This window comes from Boleophthalmus pectinirostris, unplaced genomic scaffold, assembly GCF_026225935.1.
Source record: "Boleophthalmus pectinirostris isolate CB_2022bp ecotype Guang Dong unplaced genomic scaffold, ASM2622593v1 HiC_scaffold_1, whole genome shotgun sequence".
Taxonomy (NCBI): domain Eukaryota; kingdom Metazoa; phylum Chordata; class Actinopteri; order Gobiiformes; family Gobiidae; genus Boleophthalmus; species Boleophthalmus pectinirostris.
Genome location: NW_026570970.1, coordinates 4,397,556 through 4,418,019, shown reverse-complemented (window position 1 = coordinate 4,418,019; position 20,464 = coordinate 4,397,556). Strand labels below are relative to the sequence as shown.

The 20,464-nt window shown below is 43.7% G+C and overlaps 1 protein-coding gene across 4 annotated transcripts in view; it reads right to left on the bottom strand.

Annotated features, from left to right (window-relative positions):
• sestd1 (SEC14 and spectrin domains 1) overlaps positions 1-20,464 on the bottom strand; it is a 61,430-nt gene that overhangs the window by 12,533 nt on the left and 28,433 nt on the right. For all 4 annotated transcript variants that reach the window (XR_008631935.1, XR_008631934.1, XR_008631936.1 and 1 more), the window contains exons 7-11: positions 18,964-19,058; positions 16,217-16,272; positions 10,607-10,672; positions 6,831-6,988; positions 2,474-2,596 (exon numbers count right to left, since the gene is read on the bottom strand). Coding sequence is in view for 1 of the 4 variants with exons in the window: in XM_055152162.1 (XP_055008137.1) it covers positions 2,474-2,596; positions 6,831-6,988; positions 10,607-10,672; positions 16,217-16,272; positions 18,964-19,058 (498 nt within the window). In the remaining 3 variants the exon portion in view is untranslated. The remainder of the gene's footprint in view (positions 1-2,473; positions 2,597-6,830; positions 6,989-10,606; positions 10,673-16,216; positions 16,273-18,963; positions 19,059-20,464) is intronic.

Genomic DNA, 20,464 nt, shown 5'->3' with positions numbered 1-20,464 from the left:
TATTTTAGTAGAAAATCAGCCGAGGGCCAGATTAAAGGTCTTGGAGGGCCGGATCTGGCCCCCGGGCCGTATGTTTGACACCTGTGCCATAGAGCATAACTGCATAAAAGAAAACCGACTTCCACGAGTGATTATAAATGATTTTTACACTCTTGAACTTAATTGAAACACAGACATATTTAGTATCTCTGGAAACTTTAGACTCTGAACTCTTCATTTCTGGATGTTTAAATGTGATTCAACTCATTTACAGGTTTATAACAGCTCAATGAAAATGAGAGTTTACCTGGTCAGGTGCAAAATCGAAAACAAAAAACTACATTCAGCATCTGATATCTGCATGTTCTGAGTACTATATTCATAAAAAAATAAAAAATATACTTTGTCAAAGTATTTAAACAGATTTCATATCACCAGATACAGTAGAGCCAAGTGTGCACCTGTTTTTACCTGTTGTTCACCTGTGTGGACCTAATTCATTTTTTCCATTTAACTTATTCAACTCATTCAGCTTATTATAATATAATAATATAATAATAAAACTCTTCCCTGTCAGTGTTTGTCCAGTATTTGTCATCTTGGTCACTTTCTCGTGTGCAGAGCTCCGCATAAGCGTTTATTTCTGTAGCAATTCTGTTATACATCTCATCTTGGAAAAAAAGACTGAAATATTTTAAAAGGACTAGACTGTGCAACATCCAGATTTCAGGGCAAGTTTGGTTCATAATCAAATATAAAGCCCGATAGTTTGTTTGGATATCGCAGGACTCCACACAGATGCATCAGCAGCATTCTCATCTTCGTAAGTTTCACTCCCCTAAAGTCCGTCGCTATCGCTGTTTTCCACTTTATAATCAACTTCAACATCATCACTTTGAAATCTATAAAAGTCACTTTCTCAAAACTTATCCATAAAATACGTCCGCTCCTCATTTTTTTTTTTAAACTGTGCGCCGCAGCGCTGCGATCTTTCCATTGCTCGTGTTTCGTGTTGTGTTTTTTCCGTAAGCTACCATCGTCACTACTTCGATTAACTTAAGAAAAAAATCGGCGAAAACGTATCCTTGAATCCTATTGGTCAGTCTAGTGTGGGTTGTAGTGGCCTAAACCAATCACAGTCTCTGTTTAAATATGAAAAACCGAGCTGTTTCTAATGGTCGTCAAATCACGTCTTTAGTGAAACAGCGGAGGAGTCAAAACACGTCATTAAGGAAACAAGGGGTCGTCAAATGTCGTCTTCATGGGGGAAAGAGTTAAGACTAACAATAAAGAGTTACTCAAACGTGCGAATTAAACAAAACACAACTCCATGTCTTGTTTTTGAGGAAACAACATTATAACATGACTTAAAGCTCACAAGAGTCAGTTTTGGGTACCGTAATTTCCGGACTATAAGCAGATGATGCAGCTTTTAAGTTAAAGTCGACTGATGTGTCTGTGGAAGAAGGAAACAGCTGCTGCCGCACGTGAGCTCAACATCAGTGAGCCGATGGTGAGATTTTGGCGACGGCAGCGTAAAAAAAGTGACTCGACGCAGTCTGAGTTTATCGCCAAAAACTTTCGGAGGCGAGAAAAGCAGACGGCCCCGACTTGAAAACGTTCTCGAAGACGTGGACACCTGCGGCTTATATTCAGGTGGGGCCTATTTATGTACAATTTTAAAATATAGTTAAAATTTTGTTCATGCGGCGTATAGGCGAGTTTCATTGTTGACAAAAGCGCGCGTCGCATGCTGGGAATTATTTTGGTCAGCGGCAAGAAACACTAATTCAACATGACGGACGGAGCGAGAAAGCACGTAAAGGGTATTGAACCCTGTTATTTATCCACTCTAACGGCAGAGGACCCAAGACCATTTGACCAGAAATTGGTCATAAGCATCGACGGACGCCAAATCACCCTTTTCAACCCCGACAAAAGGTGGACCAAACCAAATTTCTGGTCAAAATCGCCAACTCCCTGGACAAATATTCACGTTGGTGATATCCACAATGACTTGGTGGAAACTCCTGGGCCATTCACAGCAGAAAAGATGAAAACCTCCAAGAGTCTCGATGTGTTGTTGAACTTGTTGGAGTCCACGGTTTGTTAGGATCTTCTACGTTTGCTCTGCGGATGTTTGAAAGTCGTTTAATTCACCGTTAGTGGTTCTTTTCACTCAGAATACGAGAAAGACATTTTCCTTCTTCCGTGCTTCTATTTGTGCATCCGATAATGCAGCAGGAATTTACCATTATCGGTGATAAATACGCAAAGTTACGCACTGTGTTTGACCACTACCGTGTTTCTCGCCTCTGACCAAAATATTTCCCAGCAGCAACATGGGCTTTTAATAACAATGACGTCAGCTGAAACTCGCCTATATTCAGGTGCACTCAGTAGTCCGGAAATTACGGTAATACAGGACCTTTAAAGACACGTTTTAGCTGTTCTGTTCTTTTGGTTTGATGATATCTTCGGGGTCTGTACTCACGCTGTGCTGACTCTCGATCTCCTCGTGCTTCTGCTGCAGAGCCTGAGCCGCTCTGATGGAGTCTCCTATGGCCTGATGGGACTTCAGCAGCTCGGAGCCTGGACCCTGGAGCCACGTCACCACCTGCAGGACGAGAAGAGAACTGACACATCTCGTGCCACAAGATCGAGCACACACATAAGAAAAATGATCTCGGGAGATTTTTGAACTCCTGAATTTATCTTTGTTTTGGACGGCTGTAGTTCAAAAAAGAATACAAACAATACAATGACCATTAAAGTAAAAATAGTGAAGCCAAACTCTTGAAATTCATTGCACTACGTTATTATTATTGTTTATTTATTATTTATTATATTATGTCAAATTCCTGTGTCATTGTCGTGGACCCAATCTTCTGTAACCACTGAGCGTGCCCAGTGTTTACAGAAGTCGTCAATACTAAGGGCGCGTCTCCCAAAACACGATCCAGTTGTTGGTAAAATGTTCAGGTTACACGTCCACGGCCGCTTCGTTTGTTTGAGTCTTTATCCTCCTTGTATTTTTTCTCGCAGACTATTTTTCGTAGACATTGGGGTCAAGACCGTATCTAGTCGCGCTCGGACATCATTTAAAAAACCCTCCAGTTTGTCCTGAATGCAGCGACCCCCACAAATATGAATAAACTCTCTAACCTCACCAGGGACGGGCATTCGATTAAACTTTCTTAATCGACCATCGGGAGAATTAATGACTGACAGTGTTGGGAAGTTTACTTTTAAAATGTATTCCCCCACAGATTACAGATTACACACACCAAAATGTAGTTTGTAACGTTATCCATTAAATTACTTAAAGTGAGTAACGTAATCTGAATACTTCGGATTACTTGATTTGCTGTAGAGAAGCAAATACCAGGAAATCGTAACATAAGAAGTTTTGTCTGATAAAAGAAAATAAAAAGCCCAGACTTTACTGAACCAAATTAAAAATATTATTGATAGAAGACGAGGAGACATGGTCCATGCAGCATGATTTAGTCCTGTTAAATCCTGTTTGAGACATAGTTTAGACCTGGTTTTAGTCCTGGTTTAGTCCTGGTTTAGATCTGGTTTAGATCTGGATTTAGACCTGGTTTGGACCTAGTTTAGACCTGGTTTAGACCTGGTTTTAGACCTGGCTTAGTCCTGGTTTAGTCCTAGTTTAGACCTGGTTTAGACCTGGTTTAATTTCCGGCAGTGAGTGGAATTACCCCCCCCCCAAAAAAAGGGGATACAGCCCAAAATGTGAAAACAGGAAAATCCCTCTGTGTAATCCATTTATTTCAACAAAGTAACTGTAATCCAATTACCACTCACTGAAACAGTAACTGTAACTGAATACAGTTACTCATCATTTGTACTCTGATTACGTAACTCTGGTACATGTAATCTGTTACTCCCCAACACTGACGATCGATTATTGATGAATCATTAAAGTTTTTATATTAAAATGATCATCATTATTATTACTATCTGCACTAATCTGCATAAATAAATTCAACTTTACGACATATAAACATAACGACTCTAGAGCCACATCAGCTGTTTGACATTATAATGTGTTTAATTCAGTTTTGCGCAAATCTTACAGAAACAAAACTTAAAACCACATGGCTCATTTGCATAAACTAAGAGGAGAAAAAAAAACAGTTCTTGTGCGCTGATGCGGCACGACCCAGTGGAATACAGGTTAGTGTGACCATATTTGCGTTTTCAAAACCAGGACAGCGTACGGGGGGAGGGGGGCGGGGCCTCGTCATCGACATTGAGCGACTCTCACCTGACGAAACTTTAATCGAACCACTGGACACCGAAACATAAGTGCTGCTTTATACACTGTGCACATGGACTCACACGCAACGGAAAGCTTGGAATTTCTTGTACAAATCATCGTTAAATCCACATTTGTGCTTCGGTTCGTTACAGACTGACCCACTGTTTGTGTCTCGCTCCTTCTGATGCAGAGACACATGTACAGACCCTGTTTAGTCACACTACACACAACAACCTACATTCAGTTTGTCGATTAAAATGAGCGTAATCGATGAAATTCTTAATGATCAATTATCGATTAATCGACTAATCATGCCCATCCCTAAATACGGCTGTATTTATATTGAAATACGGCCTCTAATGTCTATCTGCTTGTAGGTTCTTGCGGGCTGTAAACCTCCGACCCCCGACCCCTGGACCAGCTCAGGCTCACACACTTGATTACACTTGTGTGAAAGGCCGTGGTATTATTATGTGGTCTGGAGGCGCCGGGGCTGATGGGTAAAGGGTCTGTCTGCGAGAACAGCCTGGGGAAAGAGGTTGGAGGATTCTGGGTCAGAGCTGGAGGGGGTTAGCCTAGTTCTGAGATCCAGGAAAGAAAGACCAGGGGGGGGGACGGGAACGATCGACTGGAGGAGACCGAGATGGAAGTGAGATCTTGACATTTTGGGGTTTGTTGCTCCGGAAACGTTATTATTCCATTAATCTCAAATATTGTTGCTCCTTTGTTCATTATTATATTATCTAATTATTATTATTATGTATTATTTTCTGCGATACTGACAGATTTTCAGATCTAAGAAAGCTTCAAATGTTGTGATTTTGATAAAGATGTGTGCAAAATTTTGTCGGAAAGAAACAACTGAACGAATCAATAGTTTTTATCTGTATTTTTGTTTGCTCAAATGATGAATTCTGAGGTCTAAACAATAAGAAAAATACTTGTACTTGTCAGTCCAGTTCAAAAAATGTAGTGGAGTAGAAAGTACAAATACCTGCTCTGAAAAGTAGTGAAGTAAAAGTATGAAGTATCCATTTTAAAATCGAGTAAAGTACAGACACTTTACTACTAGATTTGATCGGTCGTCCATAGACTAGTTATTGTTTTAGAAAATAGGTTGAAAAACTCGCATTCTTTCATTGAGCGGGCTTGCCTCTCCAGAGATCTGACCTGTAACTTGCTCTGGTAACCTCCTTTGTGTGTCTTCTTGGAGAAAGCTGTGTTTGTTTAATGCCATACTATGGAATCTTCTGGACAAAACAGTATACGTATCTCTGTGAAGACGATTACCGTATTTTCTGGACTATAAGGCGCACTTAAAATCTTTTAATTTTCTCAAAAGTCGACAGTGCGCCTTATGTGTGAATTCTGGTCGTACTTAGAGACTTCAAACTGGTTTTATGTGGTACACGGCGCTCAAAAATCTGTCAAAATGTTCAAGTATGACTTTGGTAAACTACGAAGCCGCGCTGTTTGATGGATTTAGTCCTGGTTCAGTCCTGGTGCAGTCCTGGTGCAGTCCTGGTGCAGTCCTGGTCAGTCCTGGTTCAGTCCTGGTGCAGTCCTGGTGCAGTCCTGGTCCAGTCCTGGTGCAGTCCTGGGCTAGTCCTGGTTCAGTCCTGGTTCAGTCCTGGTTCAGTCCTGGTTCAGTCCTGGGTTAGTCCTGGTTCAGTCCTGGGTTAGTCCTGGGTTAGTCCTGGGTTAGTCCTGGGTTCAGTCCTGGTTCCTGGTTCAGTCCTGGTTCAGTCCTGGTTCAGTCCTGGGTTAGTCTTGGTTTAGTCCTGGTTTAGTCCTGGTTCAGTCCTGGGTTAGTCCTGGTTTAGTCCTGGGTTAGTCCTGGTTCAGTCCTGGGTTAGTCCTGGTTCAGTCCTGGGTTAGTCCGAGTTCAGTCCTGGTTTAGTCCACCTCTTCAGTCCTGGACTCAGTCCTAGGTTAGTCCTGGTTTAGTCCTGGTTTAGTCCTGGAATCAGTCCTAAATTAATCCTTGGTTAGTCCTGGTTCAGTCTTGGTTCAGTCCTGGTTCAGTCCTGGTTAGTCCTGGTTGAGTCCTGGTTCAGTCCTGGTTCAGTCCTAAATTAATCCTTGGTTAGTCCTGGTTCAGTCTTGGTTAAGTCCTGGTTCAGTCCTGGTTCAGTCCTGGGTTAGTCCTGGTTTAGTCCTGGTTCAGTCCTAAGTTAATCCTTGGTTAGTCCTGGGTAAATCCTGGTTTAGTTTTGGTTCAGTCTGTGGCGTATGCAGAAGAAAAATTCAATATAATCTCAGGTTAACGGGCGGGTGCGGTCCTGTCCTGCGCGGGTGCGAGTCTCCAAAAACGGACCCGTGCGGGACTCTGCGCTCTAGGACTCCATTACGAAATAAATTAATCTTCAGTTCGTTACATAAAGAAGGCGGAAAATAACAAAAGTACGACGGCAACGATAAGTTTTAAGAAGGATGACTACTTCACGTATTTCACCTATCGCGGTTTGTTTTTAGAACAAACGAGGGACCGATGTACTTTTACTTTGTTACTTTCCAGCACTGGTGAGGAGGAGGTGAAGTGTCCTCGTGTCCTGGACCTTCTCACCTGCATGACCTTGGTGTGGATGTCCTCCAGCTGGCTCCTCTTGCTCCTCTGCCTGCACAGCTCCTGGTACCTGGTGTACTGTTCTCTCAGCGAGTCCAGCAGCTTCATCACCTGAGGCTGGGCCAGAAGCTCCTCCTCCATGGGACACCACGCCGGGCCTGGAGAAACACACGAAGAAGCAGAAGAAGAAGAGGCCGAAGCCAGATTGAGCGGGAAAATCTTAAAAAGTCTGGACATTTTGTTTTGAATTTTAGTGTGTGAAGGAGCTGTACCTGATTTTTACGGTTTTAAAAGTGTGAAAAGCAGAAGGAGTTTTTATTACGCAGCTTTCTACCACGTTCTCTCATCAAAAACATGTCTGAGGAGTTTTTATTTCATCCATGCTTGTTTCTCTGTGCCTGGAATGTTCCAAAGTGTGACATTAAACAGCTCTAACTTACATTTATTCAATCACAGGTGGTTTTATAGCTCAAAAATACCTAGAAAAACATAATTCTGACTGTGAGTGGGGTCACCTCTCCACAGATCTGACCTGTAACTTGGCCTGATTTGGTCTCCATGAAGATATCAAGGTTTAACTGTGTCTATTTATTTTTTTAGACGGTGTGGGAAATTATGTGTTGGCCATGCTAATTCACCTAACATTATGGACTTTAGAATGACAACAGGGTGGAAAACGTATGACTATCTGTAGGTCTACATAAAATGTTTTTCTTGCCATAAAGAATATGTTTTTTTGGACTTTGAGATGCCATGAAGCAGCAAAACTGACATGTGTGGTCCCCGTGACATGTTCCCACCCATGATAAGGTGCACTGGGTCAGCAGTATTGTTCATTTTCTTGCTGTATATGCTAAATCAACAAGTTAATGTTTTGTCAAGATGTAGTATAAAGCTACCCCTGATTTTGAGTTGGTCATTTGAGGTGTCGTTCCGGGGTGACAGTTGTACTTGGTAATCAACTTGAATCTCTCAATGGAAAATGACGAAATAAAGTGGCCTGTTCTCTCGGATTCTCCATCTCCTGTGCTTCTTTTTAGGACACGCATGGAACCTTCCGAAAAACCCACAACGGTCTATGGCCACGTTCAGACTGCAGCCTGAACAATCCGTGTGTCATTCGTTCATTCATTTTTCAATATAAAACCAAAAATAAGAAAACAAAAAAACTACTATTTTCCTCATTATTTGTCTCCAAAACCAAAATGAAGAAACAGATAATGAGTTGTTTTTTCAGTTTTCGATTTTGTGTTTAAATGAAAAATGGAAAAAACGGATAACGGCCCGTTTACGTGACTTCCCTGACTGCTGGACTGAACCTGGGCTGATCCAGGTCCGAGACAAGACCGGGACCAGACCTGGACCAGACCGGGACCAGATCAAGACTAGAGGGGAGGCTCAGAGCCCATGTCAGGGCCGGAGCTCGAAGCTGAGGCTCGGACCCTGCGGAGGCTCAGAGTCAAAGCTCGGAGTCCACTCTGGTCCCGCTCTGGTCCCGGACCTGGTCCCGGACCTGGTTCAGTCCTGGTTCAGTCCTGGTTCAGTCCGTATTCGGTGCCAAAGTCCAACATCACAGTCATGGAAGTCATGTAAACGTTTGTAATCTGTTTTTTCCATTCTTCAGTTAAACACAAAATCGAAAACTGAAAAAAAATGACTTATTATCCGTTATTTCATTTTGGTTTTGGAGACAAATAATGAAGAAAGCTGTAGTTTTTTAATTTTCTTATTTTTGGTTTTATATTGAAAAACTTATGAACGAATGACACACGGGTTCTGAAGTGACCCAAATCAGATTTTTTGGCCCTTATGCGATAAAAATGTGATCTTTTAATGACAGTCTGAACGACACAGATTAAATTTTTTGAAATGTGACCCAGGACACTTGGATATGTGCCCCTGAAACCGATACATATCTGATCTTTTGACATGTGACTTCAGTCTGAACGGCCAAAGTGCATTCATCCACCTACTCGTTGGACTTGGAGTCAAAAGTGAGGTTAGTGAGTTCATTAATATGTGGGGGGATCACTGTATTCAGGACAAATTGGAGGAGTCTTATCAGAACCGGGCATTTTTTTTAAATGATTGCCAAAGAAATGTCCGAGCGCGACTACAGACGGTCCTGACTCCAATGTTGATGAAAAAGAGTCCGCGAGTCAAACACAAGGAGGATAAATACGGAAGCCGAGAGGGGTCACAACAAACGCGAACGCCGCAACAAATACAAATGCGACAACACAACAAAAAGCCACAACAAACCAAAAAAAGCCACAACGAAAATGACCGCGGGACTCTATTTTAATGCAAACGCCGCAACAAATACAAACGCCACAACACAAACGCAAATGCCGCAACACATTAAAAAGCCGCAACACATTAAAAAGCCACAACGGAAGTGACCGCGGGACTCTATTTTCCGACGGACCAATCAAGCGGCAAGTGAAGAAGAAGAACTACAACGTGAAAAGTAAAGGAACGGAGAAGTTGGAAACGTAAGTAAAAGTAATTTATTGTTTTATCGTCATTCGTTTCACGTTGTAGTTCTTCTTCTTCACTTGCCGCTTGATCGGTCCGTCGGAAAATAGAGTCCCGCGGTCACTTCTGTTGTTGCTTTTTTTTTTTTTTATGTGTTGTGGCTTTTTAATGTGTTGCGGCTTTTTAATGTGTTGCGGCATTTGCATTAAAATAGTCTGGCGGTCATTTCCGTTGTGGCTTTTTTTGGTTTGTTGTGGCTTTTTTTGGTGTGTTGTCGCATTTCTATTTGTTGCGGCGTTTGCGTTTGTTGCGACCCCTCTCGGCTTCCGTAGGTAAAGATTCAAACACACGAAGCGGCCGTGGACGTGTAACCTGAACATTTTACCAACAACTGGACCGGATTTTGGGAGACCAGCCCAGAGTTTAGGCGACTTCCGTAAACGCTGAACACGCTCGCCGAGTGTGACGTCGTCGTGTCTCCAGTGCACGTGCGGGACACTTTTGGGCCGTTTAAAGTTCACACTGGAGATCACATACAAGTCACATTTAAAGGTTGTATAGAGGATTTTTTTAAGGGAAGAGAAATACAGCGACAGTCCTTGTGCGCGTTCAGAATCACTGTTGAAGTTTCCTGTCTAGAGGTAATTTAGTGACCGACGCGTCAGTTTTTAGACCCTTCGTCTGTTTCAGTCGCACCATCGGTGGAAGGAATCTCCAAGAATCACCTCAGTTTGTCTTCGCTCCTTTTCTCCTTCTCTTCTTCTTTCAGCGACCTCAAAAACGGACTTTCTTTTGGGGCGAACCGGTCGTGGATTCTCGTCCGCCGTCGCGACAAACTTTGTGCGAAATGCGAGGAAGCGACAGTTTGAAAAAGCCTCAAAGAACCGCTGCATAAACCACGTAATCCCCGCGCGCCGACGACTCAGTTACACTAGGGAGTTTGATTGACAACCTAACAGCCAATAGAAAATGAGGGAGCCTCGTTTTCTATTGGCTGATGTTTATCTGTCCTCACTACGGCCACAGTTGATAGATTTTCGTTCTTTTTGTTTTGGTCATTATAATTACAAAGCTGCTGCGTCTCTGTAATGGTGTTTTAAACTTTCATTGACAATTTGAAACAAAAACAATCCTCCATACAACCTTTAACTGGAAACGTGAATGACCTCGCAAAAGAGCTCTGCGTTTTTGAGGAGGTAACAGGATTTATAATGGATTTAGAATCATATAAGATGTTTAAATAGTGGATGTCGTGTTGCGCAGAGTTTCAGTTTCCTCCTCCTCCTCCTCCTCCTCACCTCCAGGGCCTCCTCCCTCTGAACCGTTAAACCTCCTCTGCTGAAGCTCAGACAGAAGCTCATGACCTGAAACACAAAACAAAAAACATAAAACACAAAACACAAAACACACAAGACAAGGGTTAGAAACTAGACTGGAGAAGAGCGAGGGAGAGAGAGAAGGAGGGAGGGAGAGAGAGAGAGAGAGAGAGGGATAGGCAGAGGGAAAGAAAGAAAGAGGGAGACAAAGAGAGAGAGGGAGAGAGGGAGGGAGGGAGGGGAAAAAAGGGAGAGAGATGGAGAGGGAGAGAGAGAGAGAAATGGAGAAAGGGAGAGAAAGAGAGATGGGGAGGGAGGGATGGAGAGAAGAAGAAAGAGAGAGGGATAGAGAGAGGGAGAGGAAGTGAGAGAGATAGAGAAAGGAAGAGAGAGAGAGAGAGAGAAAGAAAAAGAGGGAGGGAAGGCAGGAGAGAAAGAGAGAGAGGGGAGAGAAAGAAAGAAGGGAGGGAGAGAGAGAGGGGGGGAAAGAGAAGGAGAGAGAGAGAGAAGGAGAGGGAGAGAGGGAGGGAGAGAAGGAGAAAGAGAGGGATAGAGAGGGAAAGGAAGTGAGAGATATAGAGAAAGGAAGAGAGGGAGAGAGAGAAAGAGAGAGAGAGGGAGAGGAGAGAGAGGAGACAGAGAGAAAGAAAAAGAGGAAGGGAAGGCAGGAGAGAAAGAGAGAGAGGGAGAGAGAAAGAAAGAAGGGAGGGAGAGAGAGAGGAAGGGAGAGAAAGAGGGAGAGAGAGGGAGGGAAAGAGAAGGAGAGAGAGAGAGAGAGAGAGAGAAGGAGAGAGAGAAGGAGAGGAGGGATAGAGAGAGGGAAAGGAAGTGAGAGATATAGAGAAAGGAAGAGAGAGGGAGAGAGAGAGAAAGAAAGAGGGAGGGAAGGCAGGAGAGAAAAAGAGAGAGAGAGGAGGGAGGGAAAGAGAGAGAGAGAGAGAGAGGAGAGAGAGAGAGAGAGAGAGAGAGAGAGAGAGAGAGAGAGAGAGAGAGAGGAGAGAGAGAGAGAGAGAGGAGAGAGAGAGAGAGAGAGGAGAGAGAGAGAGAGAGAGAGAGAGAGAGAGGAGAGAGAAGAGGGAGAGAGAAGAGAAGAGAGGGAGAGAGAGAGATGGAGAAAGGGAAGGGGAGAGGAAGGGAGAGAGGGATAGAGAGAGATAGGGAAAGAGAGAGAGAGAGGAAAGAGAGAGGGAAAGAGAGAGAGAGGGAAAAAGAGAGAGGGGAGGGCGGGAAAGAGAGAGAGAAGGAGAGAGAGGAAGAGAGAGAGGGAGAGAAAGTGAGAGAGAGAAAAAAGAAGGGAGGGATGGAGAGAGGGAGAGAGAAAGAGGGACAGAGAGAGAGGGATCGACAGGGGGAGAGAGCGAGTGAGAGAGGGAGGGAGAGCGATGAGAGAGAGAGGTAGAGAAAGAGTGAGAGGGGGAGGGATGGAAAGAGAAGGAGAGAGAGATGTGAAGGTGGGAGGAGAGAGAGGAAGGGAGGGAAGGAGAGGAGGGAGAGAGAGGTAGAGGTAGTGAGGGATGGAGGGAGGAAGGGAAGGAGAAAGAGAGAGAGAGAGAGAGAGAGAGAGAGAGAAGATGGAGGCAGAATAAAAGCATGTTACTCTGCCCATTCTGTTTGTAAACAAATTCTTACTAGTTTGTGAGAAAGGGAGGAAGAGAGAGAGAGAGAAAGAGCAAGAGAGAGAGAGAGAAAAAAAAGAAAAGAGGCTTGGAGAGGAGAAAGAAGGATTGAGATGAGGAGACAAAGAAACAGGGTCAGAGAAGGATGGAGATTTGGAGATAAAAAGTAAGAGAGGGATGTAGAAGAGGAGAGAGAGAAAGGGAGAGATGGAGAGGAGGAGGAGAGAAGGGAGTAGAGGACAGAGTGGTACCACATATACAAAGAGCCTCTTCTCCCGCACTCACACAGAGGACTGAGGCGCTCGTGTCAAAACAAAACAACACCGCAAACGCCCAAACAACTGAAGGAGCCGCGGATTAAACCAGATGCCACGCCCGAGCTACGAAAAACAAGGATCAAAAAGACGCTTAAAGGGCCCACATCACACAGAACCGACTCGTGTGAGCTTTAAGTCAGTCTAGGTCTATACGTTCAAGAACTTTGACAAAAAACGGCAGATTTGAGAGTCTGGTGAAGAGCTTGAAATGGTACAAATGGTCCCAGTCAAACAGAAGTAAACAACAAGGCCAAAAATTCAAGTTAATTCATCTGATATAAAAATGTATTGAACAGACACATATGTACTCTAGTTTATGAAACTGTTGACCTTTTTTCTGTACCATTTTTGGTTCTAAAGTTACCATACGTTTTAAACAGACCATGTATGAAACATGGAACAAAAATTATTTCCCAAATTTCAAAGACCCAAAAATCATGTAAATAAATGTTTGTATTTCATCATATCTTGTGTTATTCCATCTTTGAACTGTTGATGAAGGTACAGGATTTAAAACAAAAAAAGTATTTAAAATGATAAAAATGTTCTTGGAAGGACTGACATATTTTATAGAAATAGTTTCCTTTCATTTTGAAGTAATATTAAAGTTTTCAGAAGAAAAAAGTTGACAAATGATGTAAAATCCTGCACCTTCTACTTGTTTGAACAATTTTCCCTCCGTTACCATGAACTTTCTTAATAAAAAATCTCATGAGTCAAAAAGTAAGAGGTTTTTCAACCTAATCTTGTACCATATGGTAGAAAACTATATGAAGCAAATATTCAAACCAGTTTGTTAAGGATATGTAAGTGAGAACCAAGAGTTATCACTGTTTGGATTTATTGCCCAAAAAGTGCTGCATATTTTATTCCCTCCGTTACCAACATGAGTTTTTAAATTTTTTGTCAACAACTTATTTGAATTTGAATGTAAAAAATCTGCCCCTGTTTCCCTCCGTTACCGCTTGACTGGACCCAGAGGTAAAAATTAAACAGCCAGAGGTTAAAAAAAAAAGATAAAAGATACAAAACACAAGTCCAAGTTCTGCCAAAACGACCTCAGGAAAAAAGAACAAAATGGTAAAACTTGAAAACCTGCAGTGTCCAGCAGCACAGTGTCCAGACTTAAACCTCATCGAGCTGAAGACTGAAGCAACCTACAAGTGCCACACATTTATGGAAACTTCTGCGACAGACTCGGGAAGAACTTTCTGAACAATATTTGATTTCTGTTGCAAAAAGAACGAGCCATGAGTGTGTTCAGCTGTTCTATCTGACAAAAGTCGACACACACGTCAATCAAAAGTTTAGAATATGTTTTGGTCGACATCAAAAACTGGAAAAAGTGTGGTGTTCTAAAACAGGGGTGTCAAACTCACTTTGTTCTGGGGGCCGTATCCAACCTACTCTGATCCTAAAGGGGCCGGATCAGAAAACTCATGTCATATAAACCTTAAAAATACTTGTGCAGAGAAACGCAAATCTATTACAGAAATCTTTTTTAATGAATGAACTCTTTCTTTTACAAAATATTATAATATTATGAACAACCTGAAACTTTAAGAAAAATGTAATTTCAACACAATGTTTTAACATGAACTTGTTTTAACATGAACTTGTATAAATAGGAATAAGTAAATTTTTGTTGTAAAATCCTGCACTCGGCTCCACTTTTCTCATGTTGGACATTTTTCTGATGAGGGTGTCACGGTCAACAGTCAAAACGATCGTCCTTTAAGAGCGTTTGGAAAGAGACAAGTCTTCATTTGTGCTGCTCTGGTGGGAGGGGCCACGTACAGAGACGCTGGAGACGCTGCTGTGATAAACACCACAGAAAATTAACAAGATTTTAATAGAAAATATAATTAAAATATTTTAGTAGAAAATCAGCCGAGGGCCAGATTAAAAGTCCTGGAGGGCTGGATCTGGCCCCCGGGCCGTATGTTTGACACCTGTGTTCTAAAACTTTTGACCGGTAGTGTATGTGAGCGAGTGGTGAAGGCAAACTGTTGAGGACGGACTTCAGAAATCCAGTGGGTAAGACGACGAGGCAGGCAAGATTGGTGACGATCTCTAAGTCTACGTTCAGACTGCAGTCTGAAGTGACCAAAATCTGATTTTTTGTCTCTATGTTCCTGTATCTGATCTTTTATTGACAGTCTGAACCACACAGATCCGATTTTTTCAAATGTGACCCAGGACACTTGGATATGTGCTCCTGAAACTGATACATATCTGATCTTTTGACATGTGACTTCAGTGTGAACGGACAAAGTGCATTCATCCACCTACACGTTACAAATGTTCACAAACGTTCTTCTCATCATATGAAAATTGTTAATGAACTCCATGTCAGTGAAGAGAAGCACATCACCACTCACCACTCTTGGCTCCGTCTCCACATCCACACGTTCCTTTCAACGGACTGAACCACAAAACACCACGACCAAAAACCTCGTCCTTCTCCTTCTCAATCTCCTCCTTAAAACAAGTAAGTTGTTCATGTTCTGGCTCCGGTACGAGAGGAACTTTAAAATCTCCAGGTGCTCGATGCTGCGTCCATGTTTGGACAACTTCCGTAAACACAGAGACGCTCGCTGCGGTTGATGTCGTCGTGTCTCCAGTGTCACATGTGGGACACTTTTGGGCCGTTTAATGTTCACACTGGAGATCTGAACTTCAGCGCAGAATAGTGACGTTTGTGTCTTGTTGATAACGTGTAGGTGGATGAATGCACTTTGGCCGTTCAGACTGAAGTCACATGTCAAAAGATCAGATATGTATCAGTTTCAGGACCACATATCCAAGTGTCCTGGGTCACATTTGAAAAAATCGGATCTGTGTCGTTCAGACTGTCATTAAAAGATCAGATACAGGTCACATAGAAGCCAAAAAATTGGATTTAGGTCACTTCAGGCTGCAGTCTGAACGCAGCCTATGAGTTCTGTCAGTTACAGGTGTAAAGTGACTCAGCTCCAAGTGTCTCCGGCTGTATGGTTGTTATTTGCGTTGTGGAATTGATGGTATTTTTGATACCCTGAACGTTGTCATTAAAGAAAACTGCAAACTCATTGCACGCTGATATGGAAATTACCATATTTTTTGGACTATAAGTGTCACTTTTTTTCCTGGGACTTATTCTCCGGTGTGACTTCTATATTAAAATGTTTTTGGTGAAGTGTGGAGAGGTTCTAGTCTTGTGTGTGAGTATCTGCTGCTCCTGTTCCGCCTGTACCACTGTCACTTGGCTCTACTGCGCATGTCTCCTGCAGAAAGAGCCTCTGTCCTGTCTGTATCATGTCAGTCGATCGCACTGTTACTTCTGCACCACTCAACAATTTAACATTTAAACTTTAAGCTTATAAAGACGATTGAAAAGACTGAACACAAATGCCCCTAAAAACAAAATCAGATTCTGCAGATTACAAACTGCAAGTCATGAAATCTGCAGCTGAAAACGTAAATCGAGCAGCAGAAAGAAAGTTTGGAGTGAGAGGGAAACTTGTGACACCGGGAGGATGCACCATGAAACTTTCCTGAAGTCACTGGATGATGGACAAAGTCTGGACTTCAGTGACACCGAAACCATCCTGTCGAGATTCAGAAAGACCTGAATAATTCTAACTGGAACTAAAGGGTTGGTGTGTGGTGATATTTACCGCTCTGGAGGACAGTTTCAGGGTCAAACGATGGCAGCAGGTTACAGTCCGCGGGTCTGTGGAAAAAAAAACAGGATTTAAATGACTATAAATATAGATTTTAATTAAAACTGTACATATATAAACTCTATTAACTAATACTTAGAATATTATAAAAGGTATTGGTTTATCATTCTACTTTTCTACTTTTAAGGAACTGTCAAAGATTCTGATTTAAAACTTCATAAACTTGACCTCTGTGTATTTGTGTCTGTCCCCGTCCGCAGATATGAGGTAAACAAGTTAAAATTCATTATAACTTTTACAGATAACTAGGGATGAGAAAAATGATCTCGAGAGATTTTTTTCCACGTGTTTATATTTGGATTGGACATAAAAGCGTGACGTGTTGGTGAGTTACATCTCTTACAGTTCCAAAAAGCAGTAAAAGAATGGAAACTAGGAACTAGGGATGGGGATTCAATTAAATTTTCTTAATGGGTCGAGAGAATTAACGATCGAATTTTCGATTCATCATTAACGTTTTTATATTAAAATGATCATCGTTATTATTCCTGTCACTAATCTGCATAAACAAACTCAGCTTTACATCATATAAACATAACGACTTTAGAGCCACATCAGCCCGTTTGACATTATAATGTGTTTAATGCAGATTTGACACTTTTGTTTATGTTTTACACAAACTAAACTTAAAGGGATAGTTCAGGTTTTTAGACATGAATCTGTATGGCCTCCCGGTGAGCCAAGATCCTGGTTGGTTTTGGTGCTGAGGAAAGTAGTTCGGCAAGTTGGCTGGGGACAGTCTAATAAAGCATTTTTCTTCTCAAAACAACATGTGTTAAAAAGAGTGATACATTTGCACCACAAAACCTCCGTCCTCTAAAAAGTCAGACCTCATTATCGCTTGGCGCTATTTTCTCTCCGTTCGTATCACTGCGCGCGGCCGCCAGGTAACAGCCGCGCCTGTTTCACTTTGTTAACTGCTCGGAATGTTCGCCTCTTCTCTCTCTTTTTTAATTTCGTCTAACTCTCTCTGGCAAATTTCGGCATTGGTATATTCGGGTTCAAAAAGATATCCCATTGGCTCTGTGCTAAAATCAGTTTCTTCATCATCGGTGTCGTAGTCAGACATGTTGTCGCTGACATTCCGAGCAGTTAACAAAGTGAAACAGGCGCGCAGTGATACGTACGGAGAGAAAATAGCGCCAAGTGATAATGAGGTCTGACTTTTTAGTGGACGGAGGTTTTGTGGTGCAAATGTATCACTCTTTTTAACACAAATTGTTTTGAGAAGAAAAACACTTTATTAGACTGTCCCCAGCCAACTTGCCGAACTACTTTCCTCAGCACCAAAACCGGCCAGGATCTCGGCTCACCGGACGCTTTCGAAGGTAAAGTCAGTGTGGATGCACCACACTGCTGACAGGAATAATATACAGATTCATGTCAACCTGAACTATCCCTTTAAAACCACATGACTCATTTGCATAAACTATAAGCCTGATAAAAACAGTTCTTTCCTTGTGTCGCTGATGTTTTTCAGGTTCTGTCGGACAAAAGGACATGACTCAGTGGAATATGAGTGTTCTTTCTGTGACAGAGGGATGATGATGGTAGTGAGTCTGTTCTGTGTGTCGTGTTGGAGATGGTTCATGTTTTCACAGATCAGGGGTGGGCAAACTACGGCCCGGGGGTCATATGTGGCCCTTTAAACCTTTCAATCCGGCCCGCCGAACTGGAATAAATTATAATAATAAACCTTGTTGATGTTTTATTTGTCATGCATTTCCGGCGTTTCCCAGTAGATGGCGCACTATATATACACTTAGGTGTGGTGTATTATGTTGGCCGCAATGCTTTATGGGAAAGTGTTCTTACAGGAGTTATTCAGACCATGAGTGAAGTTGGTAAAAGTCAAACAGAGGAAACCTTTAGACTCTATGTTGTAAATATCAATGCACAGAACATCATAGAGTTTGGTTTTACAGCACTCGCAGGTGTTTGTGTGGCTGTGTGGCGTGAGCTTTGTTTTCGAGCTATTTTACAGTCAGACTCGAAAACGGTGAGCTCACGATATTCATTCACCTGTGTTGTGCAGTGGGAAAGATCTATACACTTTTATGTGTTCTGAATCTTCGCAGCAAAGTTGAAGCGGTAATGCTCGTCCGAAGTCCTACATAAACGCGTGAATATGAATGTAATGAAGCTGAGCTCGTAACGTGTTATGTCCTGTCTTCTGTCCGGCCCTTCAGTCAAATTTTAGGACCCTATGTGGCCCGCGAGCCAAAAAGTTTGCCCACCCCTGGTCTAACCCCATCAAAAAACGACCGCGCGTCACAATCCAGAGCGCCCCATACACGAATCCACTCGGGTGTCCCAGCACGACTTCAGTAAACTACAAAGCCGCACCACCCGCAGAACACGCAAACACACAGACACACTCATCACTCCACGCCGACGAGGAACGGAACGGAGGAACGAACCGGAAAAAGCGAGCGCGACGTGCCGCTTCTGGACACGACTGAACAACTGAGTCACTGCGAACACGCCGACAATCCAGTTGGTCCCAGACAGCACCCTCCCTACACGCCACAACTGAACAAAGCCCAGAGTCACCGTGAAACAAACAAACAAAACCACTCACACATCACTAGATCTAAGTGAGATTTTTATAATTTTCTGGTCCCAACAGCCCGGTGGGAGTTCTGTATTAAATGCTGTGATAAGATGCAGAGTGTCCGTACTTGTCTTTGTCCTGTGCGCTGCTCTTGTCGGCGTCGTTGATGATTGACAGCTCGTCCAGGAGCGAGGTGGACTCTTTGGTGAACTTCTCAAAAACCTGAGAAGCAAAAACACTCGTGTAATTTTATATTATGAGTCACAGATCCAACATTATTCCCAGTCAAAAGGTGCTTTGTGAAACTTTTTGGTTGGGACTAGGGATGGGCATTCGATGAAATTTTATTAAACAAACTTACTGAGTGGAACAGTGTCTCCAAGGAGGTGCCAGAGCCCAGACGTACATTCGGTTTGTCGATTAGAAATGAACGTAATCGACGAAATTCTTAATGATCAATTATCGATTAGTCGACTAATCATGCCCTCCTTGAACCGTCACCTTATCGTGGTGGAGGGGTTTGAGTGCCCGAATGATCCCGGGAGCTATGTTGTCGGGGGCTTCATGCCCCTGGTAGGGTCACCAAGGCAAACAGGTCCGGGGGGACGGGTCAGACGAAGAACGGTTCAGAAGCCCCTATGATGAGTACACCAGCAAGGCCAGTTACGTCGCCCGGATTGGCGTCACCGGGGCCTCACCCTGGAGCCAGGCCTGGGGTGGGTGCTCGGTCAGCGAGCGCCTGGTGGCCGAGCCTCCCCCCACGGGGCTCGGCCGGCTCAGCCCGAAGGAGCGACGTGGGGCCGTCCTCACGTGGGCCCACCACCGCAGGAGGATCCATATGGGGCCGGTGCAGAGAGATCTGGCAGCAGTCGACGGCGGGGGCCTCGGCGACCGGATCTCCGGACATGGAGACTAGCTCTGGGGACATGGAATGTCACCTCGCTGGGGGGAAGGAGCCTGAGCTTGTGCGGGAGGTTGAGCGTTAACCGACTAGATATAGTCGGCCCTCACCTCCACGCACAGTTTTGGGCTCTGGAACCCAACTCCTTGAGAGGGGCTGGACTCTCCATTTCTCTGGCGTTGGCCGCGGGAGCGCGGGCGGGCTGGTGTGGCCTGCTCATTGCCCCACAGCTCAGCCGCTGTGTGTGTTGGAGTTCACCCCGGTGAACGAGAGGGTCGCGTCCCTGCGCCTTCGGTCGGGGACAGGTCTCTCACTGTGGTGTCGGCCTACGGCCGAACAGCAGTGCTGAGTACCCGGCCTTCTTGGATCCTTGGGAGGGGTACTAGACAGTGCACCGACCGGGGACTCCGTTGTTCTCCTGGGGGACTTCAACGCCCACGTGGGCAACGACAGTGACACTTGGAGAGGGGTGATTGGGAGGAACGGCCTCCCCGATCTGAACCCGAGTGGTGTTTTGTTATTGGACTTCTGTGCTAGTCACAGTTTGTCCATAACAAACACCATGTTCGAGCACAAGGGTGTCCATAAGTGCACGTGGCACCAGGACACCCTAGGCCGGAGGTCGATGATCGACTTTGTCGTCGTGTCATCTGATCTCCGGCCGCGTGTCTTGGACACTCGGGTGAAGAGAGGGCTGAGCTGTCAACTGATCACCACCTGGTCGTGA